The following is a 15,400-nucleotide window of genomic DNA, read 5'->3' on the forward strand; positions in this document are numbered from 1 at the left end:
GTGATTGGATGTAGATCCTCTGGCTTTAAAAGCAACTTTGACGTATTTCTTATTTGAAATCTTTTGTTACTATTGTGCCGGTAAGAGAGGAATGGGGGATTGTCCAAAAAGAAATGTGTCAACAAAATTATTACAAGGTGCTTTATGAAAGAGAATGAATGCCATACGATATAAGGTAGACGTGGTAAAATAGGGGTATTGACTTTCCCAGCTTAATCTCTGTTTCTCTCAAGGCACAACAAGTTACAATAAACATTTCTTAGTATGATAATGTGAGGAATGGGAGGAATACACTTCCCCCTTATAGTTTTAGTGAAGTTTTAAATGTCACCTAATATGGCAATTTTTCAAGATGTAATTATAGTCCCAGGTGTCCCCAAAATGTGCCTGTAGATTGTTTTATACCTTGTTGAAAAGGCCAATTTTTGGGTGTGCAAGAAGAAGTGCTGTTTTGTGTGTCTCTTTAAATGCAAATGAGCTACTGCTTCCCTCTATGTTTGCTGTTATGTATACTGAAAACATACATAGTTTTAAATTACACAATCCCCAAAGTGTGCACTAATGCGTTATGTAAAGAAAACTTACAATGGAAATGATGACCTAACTGTGGTTTTTAGATCGATGTGAGCGGGGCTTGCGCAAAGTGAATTCAGAAAACGCCAAAAGCTTGTCCCATGAGACCGTTGAGGTTCTTCTGTGCTTGTAAGACTCCTATGTAAATAAGATATCTTATGCACTCCTAAAGTTGTAGTTCCTTGTGTTTTAAAACTTGCAAATCTTCTAATGACTGTGAAGACTGCATTACATTACATTGCAAGCTTGTTTTTAAGAGAACAATTGGCCTGATGTCAAAAGTTTTGTCAAAAATTTGATTTTTCTCTTCTTCATTTCTTTCTCCCATTTTTAAACTTTTTGCCAAATTTAATTTCTTTCCATCTCCTCCTTTTCTGCAGCTCTGGAACCCGAATAAAAAGAGCTCTCAGAACACAATGTTCGGACACATGGAGCCTGTCAATCACTGCTGCTTCTCTCCAAACGATGCCTACCTTGCCACTTCATCCAATGATGGTACCTTGAAGGTGTGGCCATGTAAACTCAAAGAGTATTGATTTAGAATTAAATGTTCTGACCATGATAAAAAAGGTGATCCCGACCCCCTTTTATTTCACTTTCTTCTGTGTGTTTGTCAGCTGTTCAAGGTGTCGTCTGCAAACGAGTGGAAATCAATCGACGTCTTTAACTTCTTCCCAGAGAGTGACGACGAAATAAACCTTATTGTGAAATGCAGCACGTGGTCGGCCGACGGCTCGCGGATCATTTGTGCTGCCAAGAACACAGTGTTTGTAAGTGAATTGTGTCTGTGTGTTAAATGCCAAGCGATATTTTTGATTTAGTGCCTGTAGCTCCATTTTTGTTTTTCCAATACACACAAAACCTTATTTAATAGGAACAATTACACAAATAGCTTTATAATAATATACATTGATGCAATTAAACACGATCATAAAACATTTACAATCTATGCATTTTAATACAAAGCGAATTGCAGTGCATTCATTTTATATGTGGATTATTTGGGTATCAGACCCATTACCTCCACTAGAGACCAGCCTCTAATAGATGAACTACAGTACAAGAAGCTAAATCATTAAAGGGACACTCCACTTTTTTTTTAAATATGCTAATTTTCCAGCTCCCTTAGGGTTAAACATTTGATTTTTACATTTTGGAATCCATTCAGCCGATCTCCGTGTCTGGTGATACCACTTTTAGCATAGCTTAGCATAATCCATTAAATCTGATTAGACCATTAGCATCGCAATAAAAATTTACTAAAGAGTTTCGATATTTTTCCTATTTAAAACTTGACTCTTCTGTAATTACATCATGTACTAAAACTGATGAAAAATTAAAAAAAAATGATTTTCTAGGCTGATATGGCTAGGAACTATACTCTCATTCTGGCGTAATAATCAAGGATTTTGCTGCTGTATCATGGCTGCAGCAGGCGTAGTGATATAACGCACTGCCCGAAAATAGTCCCCTTGGTTACTTTCAATAGCAGGGGACTATTTTTAGGCACTTGGTAATATCATTGTGCCTGCTGCAGCCATGTTATAGCAGCAAAGTCTTTGATTAATACCCCTAAATGAGAGTATAGTGCCTAGCCATATCTGCCTGGAAAATCTCAACTTTTAATTTTCTGTCGGCCTTAGTACACGATGTAACTACAGAAGAGTCGAGTTTTAAATAGGAAACATATTGAAACTCTCTGGTTATTGTTTAGCGCGATGCTAATGGTCTAATCAGATTCATGGATTATGCTAAGCTATGCTAAAAGTGCTAGCGCCAGACCCAGAGATCGGCTGAATGGATTCCAAAAGGGTAAAAATCAAATGTTTAACTCTAGGGCAGTAATTCTCAAAGTGTGGTCCGCGGACCACTAGTGGTCCGCCAAACCCCCCTAGTGGTCCGCCAAAAGATGACCTAAATTAGGCAAGTGTTTATACCAGGGCTATTCAATTGGCGGCCCGCGGGTCAGACCCGGCCCCCAAGGTAATTTGATCCGTCCCTTTATGTAGTCTGTAAAAAAGACATCTCTAGAATAAATTTAGTAAGTTAGACAACGGGCCCTACAGTTACGAGTTGATGCGCGTGCGTCTGTTTCATACAGCATGAGCTGCAGAGCGCGAGTCACGTGACTGGTGCGAGCAGCTGTGTCACGTGTTTATTTTCGCGCTTTGGTCCACAAGTTCAACGCGATCGCCTCCCCCGCTCGCGTCTCAAGACGCGATAGCTGACTGTGGTGAGTTAAGAGACCGGACTCTATGGCTGTTTTAACTTTATTTGTTGTATTTCCAGCTTTAAAACACTGCCTTTTCCGACAATTGTTGTCTGATAAGTCTGCTCAATTATGACTTGCTTATCAACAATGACATTTACGTTACATGTCTTAATAAATGAAACTGCCGTTTTTCCAAAATTCAAAGCATCGTTCTCACACAATAATGCAATTTAAACGAATAACAGTTAATTTGCACCACTGTATGCGTATCGTGCTGACAAACATACACCTGATTTCACTGCTCTTGCGAAATCTAAAAACATATTCTGTCTTATTAGAAGCTAGCCTAATGTTTGCCAATTATTAAGATGGCTGTTGTTGTTGAAATAGGGCTACTGTAATAATTAGCTTTGACAAAAAACTGCATAAAACAATGTTATGTTCCATGTTATAAACTTTTTTGATATGTGCAATGAAGTGAGTAAATGAGTTAAATTCTCAATGAGTGTGATATGGATCTTATTTACCTATTTAAATGTAGAATAAAGCTTAATGTCAAGCATAAACTGAAAGCAGCTAAAATCCACAGATCTATTAGTTTTGTAATGTACTAGTTTTTGTTTCATGTGTAAAATCCCTGTAATTTCAGTGATTTTGGACATTAAGGGGAATTTTTTTTCAGCATTATATTGTTACCATAGATACAACCATAAACTTCACATAACCACCACCTCAGTTTTAAATTAATGGCTCTTTGGAATGACATTAAGTGGGACCTAGGCTGTTACAGTATGTTTAATTGCAGTTTTTTTTCACATGTGCAGTTTGTTGTTCATATTAAGCTGCAACTCATTTTACATTAACTTTTTCAAATGAAATAAAATTCATATAATAATTTTTAAACATAGCATTGCATTTGTGTTTAAAAAATTTGTTTTTGACTTAAAACAGTTGCATATTAAACTTAAATTTAGCTTATCCTTCCTATTTTGTTGTTTTTTTTGGGGGCGTGTTAGAGTCAGATTCTGTTAGGTGGTCCTCAGAAAAATATTGGAAGATGAAGTGGTCCTTGGGCTGAAAAAGTTTGAGAAACACTGCTCTAGGGGGACTGGAAAATGAGCATATTTAAAAAAATGGAGTGTCCCTTTAACTGCCCCTTTAATTCAATCATAAAATTGTCATTGTGTTGCATGTGTTGTAGGTTTTTGATGTTGCAACATCAGAAATGCTTTTAGAGATTAAGACGAGTCGTCTGAGCACAGTGCAATACTGCCACGCCTGTCCCAACAGCAGCCTGCTGGCCGTCGCTCTGTCCCATTATACTGTGGAGGTTCGTCATACAGACACAATCACAGTCAGGGTTTAAAAGAAGTGGAGGAATAAATTGTTGAAATTAAGTGGTTTATATATGAATAACTAAGCTTTCCATAGATGTATAATTTTTTAGGTTAGGATGATATTTGGTCAAGATACAACTATTAGATAATCTGGAATATGAAAATAAAAACATGGAGAAAATCACCATTAAAGTTGTCCAAATTAAATTACACATGTTACTAATGATAAATACATTTTTGATATATTTATGGTTGGACATTTACAAAACATTTTTATGGTACATGATCTTTACTTAATATCCTATTTTTTCTTGCATAAAAAATGATATTCTTGACCCAGACAATTAATTTCTTGACTATTTATACAAATATACCCATGTGACTCATAACTGGTTTTGTGGCCTAGGGTCACGTATAGAGAAAAAAAGAATAAGGGCACTAGAGCTGGGATAGGTGTCATATACAATTGTAGTATAGTGATAGTCTAATTTGGTAGTGTGATCAAGAATCTAAAGCCAGCATTACAAAATAGATACTGTGCAAATAGCCAAATAAAAATAATATATGAATATAAAATCCCTAATGAAAGGGATGTTTGGTGGATTTCAGCTGTGGAATTTTGAGACCAATAAGAAGACGGCCGAATGCAACGGACACCTGAGCTGGGTTCATTGTGTCCAGTTTTCTCCTGATGGGTCACTGCTGTTGTCTTCCTCTGATGATCAGACCATCAGGGTGAGCTTTATTCCTTCATTCCTGTATTTGACATAGTTGTTTCGCAGTTATTTATTTTAACAGCGTCGGCCTGTCATCATAACATGTTTGTACTGATGTCTAGTTGTGGGAGACGGAAAAGGTTCACACCTCATCTGCTGCGGCTCTGAAGAGAGACTTTGATGTTATGTTCTCACAGAATGACATTACAATAGTCACCGCCGACAGTCGAAATAGACTGCAGGTACTGCTTACTGTGTTTTGATTTGGTTTGTGTAGGGCTGTGCTGGGTTTTCTTTTTTGTTTTGTTTGATAGGCCCAAAAGTCTGAAAATTCAGTTATCATTTTTTCACTCTCATGTTGTTACGGTCCTGTATAAATGTTTTTGTTCTGATGAACACAAATTAAGATATTTTAAGGAATGTGAAGAGACTTCCATAGTAGGAAAAAATAATACTATGGAAGTGAATGGGGCTCATGATTGGTTTGGGTACAAACCTCTTCTCTAGTGGATATTTACAATACAATCAGTGTGTTTGTTGTAGTCCAAGAAAATAAATTTAAGTTTAAGAGGAGACTCATTTCGGAGATTTGTACCTTTGCATATCGTTAACATGTAGTAACACACACTTACTCACCAAAGGATGTGTAAAATCATGAATTGGATAATTGGTGCACTTTAAAATCTAAACAAATTTGCGACAATGACGTTGTTAAATTTAAGCCAAATGTGAGCTATTATGTATATGTAATGGATATAATGCCTATTTTGCGATAAAGGATATAAAGCCTATTTTGTGATAACAACCGACTGCCTGTTTATTATCCCGCTTGATTTGTACATTTTTAAGAGCTAATTTTTATCGAATGCAGACTTCATTCTCAGAGGAAAACCTGTTTATTTTCGTTTTGTTTTAAGATAAGGCAAGACCTTCAAATGTCACGAACACACTATTTGGTTTTATCGTTTGTAAATAAAATGCATATATGTTTTTAAGAGACATATTTATATTAAATTTTTGTGTACTATTAAACTAAACCTGTCAAAATTATTTGCAGGATCCGGGTTGCCGTGTGTTACTAGTCTAATTTTACTGAACATTTAAAACATTAAAAAAAAATGAAAACCAAAACAAAAACACTTGTTTCACTAGTAGTCTCAGACTTTTAGAATAGACTGTAAATATGTTGTATTCAGAGTGCACTGTTGCATTGTGGGCCACCAGGTACGGACCGGATCCAATGGTGCGGTTCTGTTCGAGAGCGTCACGTTTCCATCCAGGATTCGCTGTACGTGTATAAGCAGGTGTGCTCATGTGGCCATGGGAACTGAGGATGGTGGCGTTCAGGTACCACAAATCTACTGCGTAACATTATTAGACAGTCAAGTGTCTAATCTTAACTATTTCCCCACCAGTGTTATTTCAAAAAGTTGTTTAATGCCTTCCAGAAAATGTTCTTCTTTAAATACAGTACTGTGCAAAAGTCTTAGCCCTCCATGCCATTATAATGATCATATATATTTGTTTCTCAGTCTATTTAATAGAATACATCCAGAAAATACAGGAAATGTGTATGAAGAATTAAAAACTGTATACAAATGTAAACTGATGTGTCAAGTTTTTAGGGTAAACTCTCCATTCCACTTGAGCAATAGCAGGAAACTGCAGGATCTCTTAAACATTAATAAAATCAAATCCTAATTTCTAATTTAAAAAAAATGTGTCTTTTTACTTCATTCTGCTCAAAAAAGCTCAAGATGTAGTGCCAAGAGAGGTCACAATAAACACTGACAATGCCTAAAGACAACATTAAGTCCTTAAAATGTATTTTTTGTACACATTTCCTGTATTTTCTGCTTGTATCTTAATAAAATAGATTGAAAAATAAATATGGATATACATTAAAACTTCTAAAACAACAAGTCTGGTGGTGGTGCCCTAGGACTTTGGCACAGAACTGTATATAAACAAACAATCTATCAAATGAAAGAACAGACTCTCTGCTTTCAAACTAAAAAAGTTTCATCCCTTCTTTATTTGTTCTCTTTTTATCACCTCTCATATATGGGTAGGTTTCTTCAAAAATACCAAATTGTAAGCAAAAAGCTGAGATAATTACATTTGCGTCAAAGACTTTTGATAGAGATCAGATTCAGAGCGATGATCAAAACATACACATAGATTTTACTGTTTGGCGTAAGCGGTTGCTTTTGTGTTATATAAGTTGGTCCTGGTGGATTATAGTGGAAATATGGATTGTCGTAAAAACTTGTCAATGGCAGGGAAAGAGTTAATATTCTTAATTTTTTGTATTGGAAAGTTAACTTGTATGCGTATGCAAAGCATTCTGGGTAAAATAGCCATCATTGTTTCTCTAATGGGTGTTTTGACTCCTTCAGCTATACGATTTACCATGGCTGTCAACCGCATGCCCTTTATTCTCTCTCTCTATGTCTCTCACCTTCTCTCTCTCTCTCCTAAATGTCTGAGTGCCGGAGGTGAGTTGTATTGAGTTTTACAGAAGTGTAATAAATGTGACTTTTTTGTTTTGGAACGAGAGAAAAAAGAAAGACAGAAAGATGAAATGCAGTGATGTCAGTTCAGTTATTTAACACCAGAGGGCAGCAGATTGTTAAGGCGCTATGTGATACATGGCAAGTACATACAGTTACAGTAATTGTAGAAGGTGTTTTATTGTGCATTTAATGTTTAAGTAAAGCTTGAGTTGAACTAAGCAACACCTGTGTTGAACTAAGCAACACCTGTTTATATGTATGCTTGTGCTGTGTGTGTGATTTGAATGGTGCTGTATGTCGGTACAGACAGGAAGTGTGAAAGTCAGACAGTTTCTGAAGAACATTGCCTGGAGAACTTTGCAGCTGCTGGCCTTACAGCGTGATTTTGTGCTGGCACTAGGGCTAGAGACAGGTACAGTGCAGGTACGATACATGGTAAGATGTGTGGCCACAAATGAGGTGTATCACCTCTTACAACACATTATGTCATCAAAAAGGTTAACTTGTTGCCAAAAATACATTTTGTAAAGTGGTTGTACATATATGGAGCAGTGCCTGCATTTTAAATCATATTTAAATGGACAAACAGATATAAAACAGGGACATTTGTTTACTTCTTTGTACTCCTATTGATTGTCACCATATTGCATAACTGGTCGAAGCACAGGCAGCTATTCATACTTCAGCCATGTCTTCTCTCTTTATTTTTTAATTCTTGTCATTCCTTAGCTTTAAGGATTTTTACCCTCTTCACATGATGCAGAACAGAATTTTTTGTTTTTTTTATCTGTGTCTTTGTTTTTCTTTTCCTTCCCTCTCTGCAGGTATTGGAGGTCCCATCTGGAAATATTTTGGCGACGCTCTTGGGTCACACCAGAACAGTTCACCACTGTCAGTTCACTGATGACGGTCAGACCCTCATCACATCCTCAGAGGACGCCACTGTCCGGGTATTTCAGCTACAGCCGTACCTGTTTCTCATCATCACAGCGATAAAACACTCAATCATGTAGCCTGATCAAAACGTTTGGGTCTTGAAGTTTATATAAAAGTATACATTGAAGTAAAGTATATTTAAAAGTATACATTTCAAACCATACATTAAAAGTGAACAGTAAAAGTAATTTTAAATCGCTAGCACAAATGAAAATGATGCTGTCCTCCATTTTTTTGATACAACTGGACGAGTAAATAAGCTCTTTGCTGATTGGCTGACCATGTAATGCTAATTTCCTGCTTGAGCTGAAAAACTGGCGCGCAAGTTTAAAATGTGAACTTGGCAACGTATTTGCCTTAATTGTGTCCCCATGTAATCAGACCTCCTAATGTAAATCTTTAAATTCGCTTTTATTTTGCACACACCATTATGCTTAGCATTATTTTTTTCATCTCTACAGGTGTGGAAGTGGAGGACAGGTGAATGTCTTGTGTTGGAGGGTCATAAGGAGCCAGTCCGAAAGTTTCACCTGTTGAACTCCTCATCTTCCTCTCCTCATGTTCTCTCGTGGTCTTTTGACGGCACCGTCAAGGTAATCGCAAGCTCACAGTTGACTAAAAACTCCTCACTATAGGACTTGGCAATTGCAACAAAATTTTTTAACAAGCCCAAATAGTCACAGTAGTATAAACAAGGAGGATCCAAAAATGTCATGTCTTGTAGGTTTGGGATCTGAACAGTGGACAGAAACTGCAGGACATCACATGTCATAAGGGAGCTGTGCTGTCATGTGACGTGTCCTCTGACAAACGGCTTTTCGTCTCCACCTCAGCTGATACGACCGCCAAGGTCAGTGAAAGGAGGACACAGATTTCTACATCAGATCAATGTCTCTCGCTCACTTTCTCTCTCTTTTTCGTATCATACCCTGAACTGTCACCATGCAAACTCCTGTTAGAGTTACAATCATATTAATGACAAATTCTGACTAAAATTGCTTATAAAACATATTGCAAACCACATTCGTATAATGTTTTGAAATCTGATATTTCTAATGCATCGCCCATGCTACGTTTACACTACAACATATAAATAATTTTTTTTAACAAAAGTTGTTAAAACGATCCCTTGTTTGGAAAAGTTTTGCATTTTTTTAAGCCACTAATACAAACGTTTTCAGTTTTTCCAAGCTAAAATGGCAGTTGTCTGCTTAAAATATGTTAAGGTTTTGCTTGGCTTAGTTTATGTACATAAATAGATTGTAACTGTTGATTTTGTCTTTTCAGGTTTGGAGCAGCGTCTCATGGGAAATGGCGTTTCTGCTTAAGGGACACAAAGATTGCGTGCGTAGCTGCCGTTTTTCTTGGGATAGCAAGCGGCTAGCAACGGGCGATGACAATGGAGAAATAAGGGTAAATACAGTAAAGTGAATTAAATAAAGAATATAATTTTATCTACAAGGTTAATGATCGTAATAATGTGCTGTTACGTTAATGTTATGTGTGTTTGTGTGTAGCTATGGAGCATGAAAGATGGATCTTTGCTAAAAATCTGCTCTCGGGACACTAAAGACTTGATGGACTCTTTGCACGGTGGATGGGTAACTGACCTGCACTTCTCACCTGATAACAGCGTACTCGTCTCAACAGGAGGATACATTAAGGTACACATGCACTGGTGACATCACATAATAAAGGCCAAACCCTTAACCCCTTAGATACCTTTAGATTTATATGTAGCTGTCTGTACATTGTGTAAGTATCACACGCCCAGTGATGTTTCATTATTCATCAGTCAGTCAGTTTATCAAATGCGTCTATGACAGGGTGCCCCAACGCTGCTAAACACTGGAGCTGTGTGTGTGTGTATGATGGATCCGTCTGAGGCTCGATAATAAGCTCTGATTGATCACTGGCTGTCCTCTCTCAAGATCCCGCTGTCTGTAATATCAAATGATAAATTAATCATAGTGCGTGTCGGTTTCGTGTCCTCAGCTCTCTTTCTTTATGAGACCGAACCAAACCTGCTGTAAATCTGTTATGACCACACAAAGGAAGGAGGTGACGCATATCATGCTGTGTTTCCTTCTGTGGGAGCACTTCCAGAGTTTATGTCTTCTGCAGGATGTAGTTATATATCAATGTTGATATTGTGTGTTTTTCATTAGAAAGGTGCATCATGGTTTATTCTTTATTACTGTAATGTTTCCTGTGATGGATCCAGTGGGATGTGCCCTTGAGCAAGGCACCTTAACCCCAAATTGGGTGCTGTAGGGATAGATGCCCACTGCTCTGGGTACGTGTGTGTGTTCATGACTCACTGGGATGGGTTAAATACAGAGGTCACATTTCGAGTATGTGTTAAATACTTGAAAGCATGTCACTAGTAGTAGTAAAAGCTTCATGACTTCATCTCTCATTGTATGATTTGTCGTTTCAGTGGTGGAGCGTGGAGACAGGAGAGGCACTGCAGACTTTCTACACGATGGGAGCCAATCTGAAACACATCCACGTGTCACCTGACTTCAGCACTTTCATCACCATTGACAACATTGGAATCCTTTACATTTTAAAGAAAGTCGAGGGAGGCGGGGCTTAAACTTTTAACAGTGTTGGGAACATTTTTTCAAAAAAAACTTTATTATGCACTTAAAAGAAAAAGTTGAAAAGTTTTTTCTTGACTTTAAGGCAATTTCAACCATCTTGGTTATGCATTTTGTAGTCACCTGCCTTATGGATATGTGTAACAATTGTTGCCTTGATCAATCTTTGCTTTTCTAGGACAATCTTACTTTCTCTCTGACATCAAGTACTTCATGAACCCTTCCTAGCACATTATTTTTTTTTTTGAGAGCGTAAGCAGCCCGTGAATTTGAACCAATGCCTTAATATCTCTAACACAATTTGCATAACACTCAGGTGTGATCAGGGATTTTTAAAAGCTGTGACGATGTTTCATGCACTTTTTCTTTGTAGTACACTATGTCCTTTTTATGACTATAGACTTTTCTGAACAGGTGCTTTTGATGCTGATGTCCAGGATGTAGCACACTAGGCAGGCAAGTTTTACAGAGTAAACACAAAGTGATCTTTCAGCACTTTTGAAATAAATTTAATTGTGTTTACGGTGCTTTTGAGGTAATAAAATGTGACAAATCATCCAACAGCTTATTAAAGTTATGTAACAATGAAAATGCTTTGATACAGTGACTTTTAATCATGGTCCTGGGGACCAACAGCACTGCATATGTTGTATTTGTGTCTCTCTCATCTGATACTAATAGGTAGTGTAGTGCAGCGCTTTGTCTCAACGCAGAGGAACACATCACAATGGATTGCCACAGGGTAAATCTGTATTTCTTATTGTCCCCTAAGTGTTGACTTAACTTAAAGATAAAACGCAGAAGAAAGTACTCGTTAAAAACATCTGTTTTGTTGATTTTGTTAAACTGATGATTTTTTTGTTGAAGTGTCTAACAAAATATAATTTATAATCTGTCAATGTGATTGTTGATGTTGGTAATGCATTTGGTTGCATTTTTGTTTGTTTTACTGGTTTCTTGAAATGAAAACACCTGGAGTTTTAGATTAAATTTACAGGAATTCAGATTTAGGGATTGCTAAAGTAAAATGTGATAGAATATGAAAAAAATCAGGTGGAGGGCAATTTAATGTATGGTCATGCTCCGTCTGTATTTGACACTTTCTTTTAGCAGCTGACTGAAAAGACTGCACTGCCGTGTCTAAATGTCATTCTGTACAACACCGTATATTACAGCATGCAATATATAGCTTAAACAACGATGTTAAAAATTTTTAGAAATTACAGTATTACTGGCAGCTGTTTGCTATGAAATATAAAATAACACCCTTATGCAAAGCATTATGCGAACAAAAATCTGAAGGAAAGGTGGATTTCTGGCCCCCATAATGCTTTGTTATTTTATAGTTTTATTCTGTAAAGACAAAGTGTACACATACTGCATCTTTACAGTTTTATACAAACATGCTCCCTAATAAATGCTTAGGAGAGAGAAGTACTCTCACTGTCTTTTTAATACTAACTATATTGTCTTGAAACCAGTGAAAAAACAAAAGCAATACCACTGTTCATACTGCATGTAAGATAATTTGATCTCTATGCTGGTGAAGTAAAATTCTACATTGTACCATGGGAATTTGTGTTTAATATGGGGTAAGATAAGAACTGTATGAAAGTTTGCAAATTATTAAAATGTCTGTTGATCAGTTTTCTTATATGAAAAAGACATTTAACCTTTCTGTCAAAACTTGTACCTACATCAAAGTAAAGACCAGTAAACTGTCCACTATGGTTGACGAGTGAGAATGTGCTGGATTTGATGGCTTTACTCGGGTAAGAATTGAAAACATGTTTGAAATTGTCATATTTGTAGCGAAAAAATTGTCATATTTTCAATACTTTCGTCCTTTAAAGCTCCCGTTCTTTCTATGTTTTTGAAGCTATGATTGTGTTTATTGTGGGGAATATATCATGTGTTCATGTTTCACGTGTAAAAAATGCGGTATTTTTTCACACAATTTACTTACCTGTATAGCGCTGTTTTCACTGTCCTCAAAACAGGCTGTTGTCTTTCTTGTTTTATGAAGTCCCTCCTTCAGAAATATGTAACTAGTTCTGATTGTGTAGTTTGTTTAGTGTGTTGTCATTCGATAGCCGCTTAGCTTAGCAGAGCCGTTTAGATCTGAATTTCCGCCCCAGGATTTTTGAATAACGGCGCATCAAAAATGGGCATATTGTAGGCCGGTCAACAACACAAAAATACTCAGCATAAAACCCTCAACAATGTCGACTGCACATGTAACAGTCCCTACAACACCAGCTCAACCGAACTGTGCCAAAGCACCATACTGTAGAAAACAACAGCATGTTAAGTTAATGATTACAATGAAATTCATTACATATGTAAAATACTAACACACCATAAGCACACAACGCAACATATGTGACCCTGGACCACAAAACCAGTCGTACACTGCACAAATTATTTTCAAGAAAAATGTTCTTTGTATTTTTGCCTTGTTTTCAGTAAAAATATCAAAAAATTCTTAAATTAAGATGCTTTTTCTTGATGAGCAAAATGACCTAAGAAAATAAGTCCAAAAATACCAAATGTAAGCGATTTTTGTGCATAAAACAAGCCAAAAAATCTGCCAATGGGGAAAGCAAAAAAATCATGAGAATTTTTCTTAAACACTAAATTCAAGAAAAAATTGCTTACCCCAGATTTATGCACAAAATCACTTAAATTTGATATTTTTGGTCTAAAAACTAGATTTTTGCACATCAAGAAAAAGCATCTTAATTTAAAAATTTGTAGATATTTTACTAAGAATTTTTTTCTTGAAAACTGACTTTCTTACTTAGTATTTTTGTCTTGTTTTCAGTATATCTAAAAATTCTTAAATCAAGATGCATTTTCTTGATGAGCAAAATGACCTAATAAAATAAGTCTTAGTTATAGTTATAAATAGTTTTTAGACAAAAAATATACAATTTAAGTGAATTTGTGCTGAAACAAGCAAAAATATCTACCAATGAGGTGAGAAAATGTTCTTAAATTAAGTGTTTAAGAAAAAAGAAATCTTATTTTTAGATTTTTTTCTCACCCCATTGGCAGATATTTTTGCTTGTTTTAAGCACAAATTCACTTAAATTGTATATTTTTTGTCTAAAAACTAGACTTATTTTCTTAGGTCATTTTGCTCATCAAGAAAAAGCATCTTGATTTAAGAATTTTTAGATATTTTTACTGAAAAGAAGACAAAAATACAAGTAAGAAAGTCATTTTTGCAGTGTAAGCTGCACAGGTATTGTTTGATTTTTCAGAACATTTTAACCAAATGCTTTCAAAAAGTGGTGGGGACAAAATCAGCCATTTCAAAAAGTGGTGGGGACAAAATCAGCCATTTCAAAAAGTGGTGGGGACATGCCCCCAGTGTCCCCAGTGTAAATGACACCTATGGGTTTGATATAAATAGGTTTTAAAAAGTGTCTATTGTATAAATAAAGGCTTTCATGACAAAAAACTTTCGTTTTTCACTATTCGGCCAACCAAATCTCACCCAAAATATTTTCTTTCTCTGGCAGACCAAACTCAACCCAGAACTCAACCAAATAGGTGCCTTTTGCATTTTGTTGGCTAGACTCGCACCAAAACGTTTCACACAAGGATATTATGAACATAAGAAAGCCATAATTAAGACAGAAATTCCCAATTTAAGCCAGATTCGGCCCAGAACATGTTCCTAACTGGGAGAGAACTTTTGAAGTTTAAGGGCTTGACATAAACGACGACATTGTAAACAGGTTGTGCTGTGATTCCTTTTTGTCATAGATATTACAAAAGAGATCAAAAGTCTGAGGCTACACTCAATCTCTAAAATTAAAGGGGACATATCATGAAAATCTGACTTTTCTATGTTTAAGTGCTATAATTGGGTCACAGGTGCTTCTATTAACATAGAAAATGCGAAACCTTTGTCAACCCAGTAACTTAGTTTTGGTAAACATTCCCTTGCAGCATGTGAAAAAATCATTGGTCATTGAAATTTAGTTCCCCTGTGATGTCAGAAGGGGGTAATACCGCCATTTAATCTGCACTATCCAACCACAGCACTGCAATTTAGTACAGAGATCAGCTCATTTGCATTTAAAAGGACCCCAAGGTGGCACATTTTTGCCCACACCTACAAAGTGACAATTTTAACTTCACATGTGTACTCTGGGGACACCAAAGATTTATCTTAAAAACGTCTTGTGAAATATCCCCTTTAAAAGCTCAGGTTTATATTTTCAGATCAGCATTTTGCTCAAATTATTTTGCAGATCATTTGTATTAATAAATAAAAGCAAAACAGAGACACTAGTTTAACCAGTAGGCATTTGGAGCTTAATGTAGGTCTATACTGTATGTTGTATTCAGAGTGCACTGTTGCATTGTGGGCCACCAGGTAGGGACCGGATCTGATGGTGTGGTTCTGTTCGAAGTTTCTGTTCAGGATTCGCTGTGCGTGTATCAGCAGATGTTCTCCTTACTTGGCCATGCATGGGAACTGAGGATGGTAGCG

At 36.4% G+C, this 15,400-nt stretch overlaps 1 protein-coding gene across 2 annotated transcripts in view; it reads left to right on the plus strand.

The window, feature by feature from the left end:
- Window positions 1-12,638, plus strand: part of apaf1 (apoptotic peptidase activating factor 1) — a 30,655-nt gene extending 18,017 nt beyond the window's left edge. Inside the window, exons 16-28 of one of the 2 annotated variants that reach the window (XM_065284798.2) lie at window positions 954-1,079; window positions 1,191-1,343; window positions 3,987-4,115; window positions 4,732-4,857; window positions 4,961-5,080; window positions 6,063-6,185; window positions 7,661-7,777; window positions 8,179-8,304; window positions 8,752-8,883; window positions 9,015-9,140; window positions 9,578-9,703; window positions 9,808-9,954; window positions 10,731-12,638. In XM_065284798.2, the coding sequence (XP_065140870.2) occupies window positions 954-1,079; window positions 1,191-1,343; window positions 3,987-4,115; window positions 4,732-4,857; window positions 4,961-5,080; window positions 6,063-6,185; window positions 7,661-7,777; window positions 8,179-8,304; window positions 8,752-8,883; window positions 9,015-9,140; window positions 9,578-9,703; window positions 9,808-9,954; window positions 10,731-10,889 (1,710 nt within the window). In that variant the 3' untranslated portion in view covers window positions 10,890-12,638. The remainder of the gene's footprint in view (window positions 1-953; window positions 1,080-1,190; window positions 1,344-3,986; window positions 4,116-4,731; window positions 4,858-4,960; window positions 5,081-6,062; window positions 6,186-7,660; window positions 7,778-8,178; window positions 8,305-8,751; window positions 8,884-9,014; window positions 9,141-9,577; window positions 9,704-9,807; window positions 9,955-10,730) is intronic. The other variant, XM_065284795.2, reaches the window with a different exon arrangement.
- The last annotated feature ends 2,762 nt before the right edge of the window (window positions 12,639-15,400 follow it).

The sequence above is a fragment of the Paramisgurnus dabryanus genome, chromosome 1 (assembly GCF_030506205.2).
Source record: "Paramisgurnus dabryanus chromosome 1, PD_genome_1.1, whole genome shotgun sequence".
Lineage (NCBI taxonomy): Eukaryota > Metazoa > Chordata > Actinopteri > Cypriniformes > Cobitidae > Paramisgurnus > Paramisgurnus dabryanus.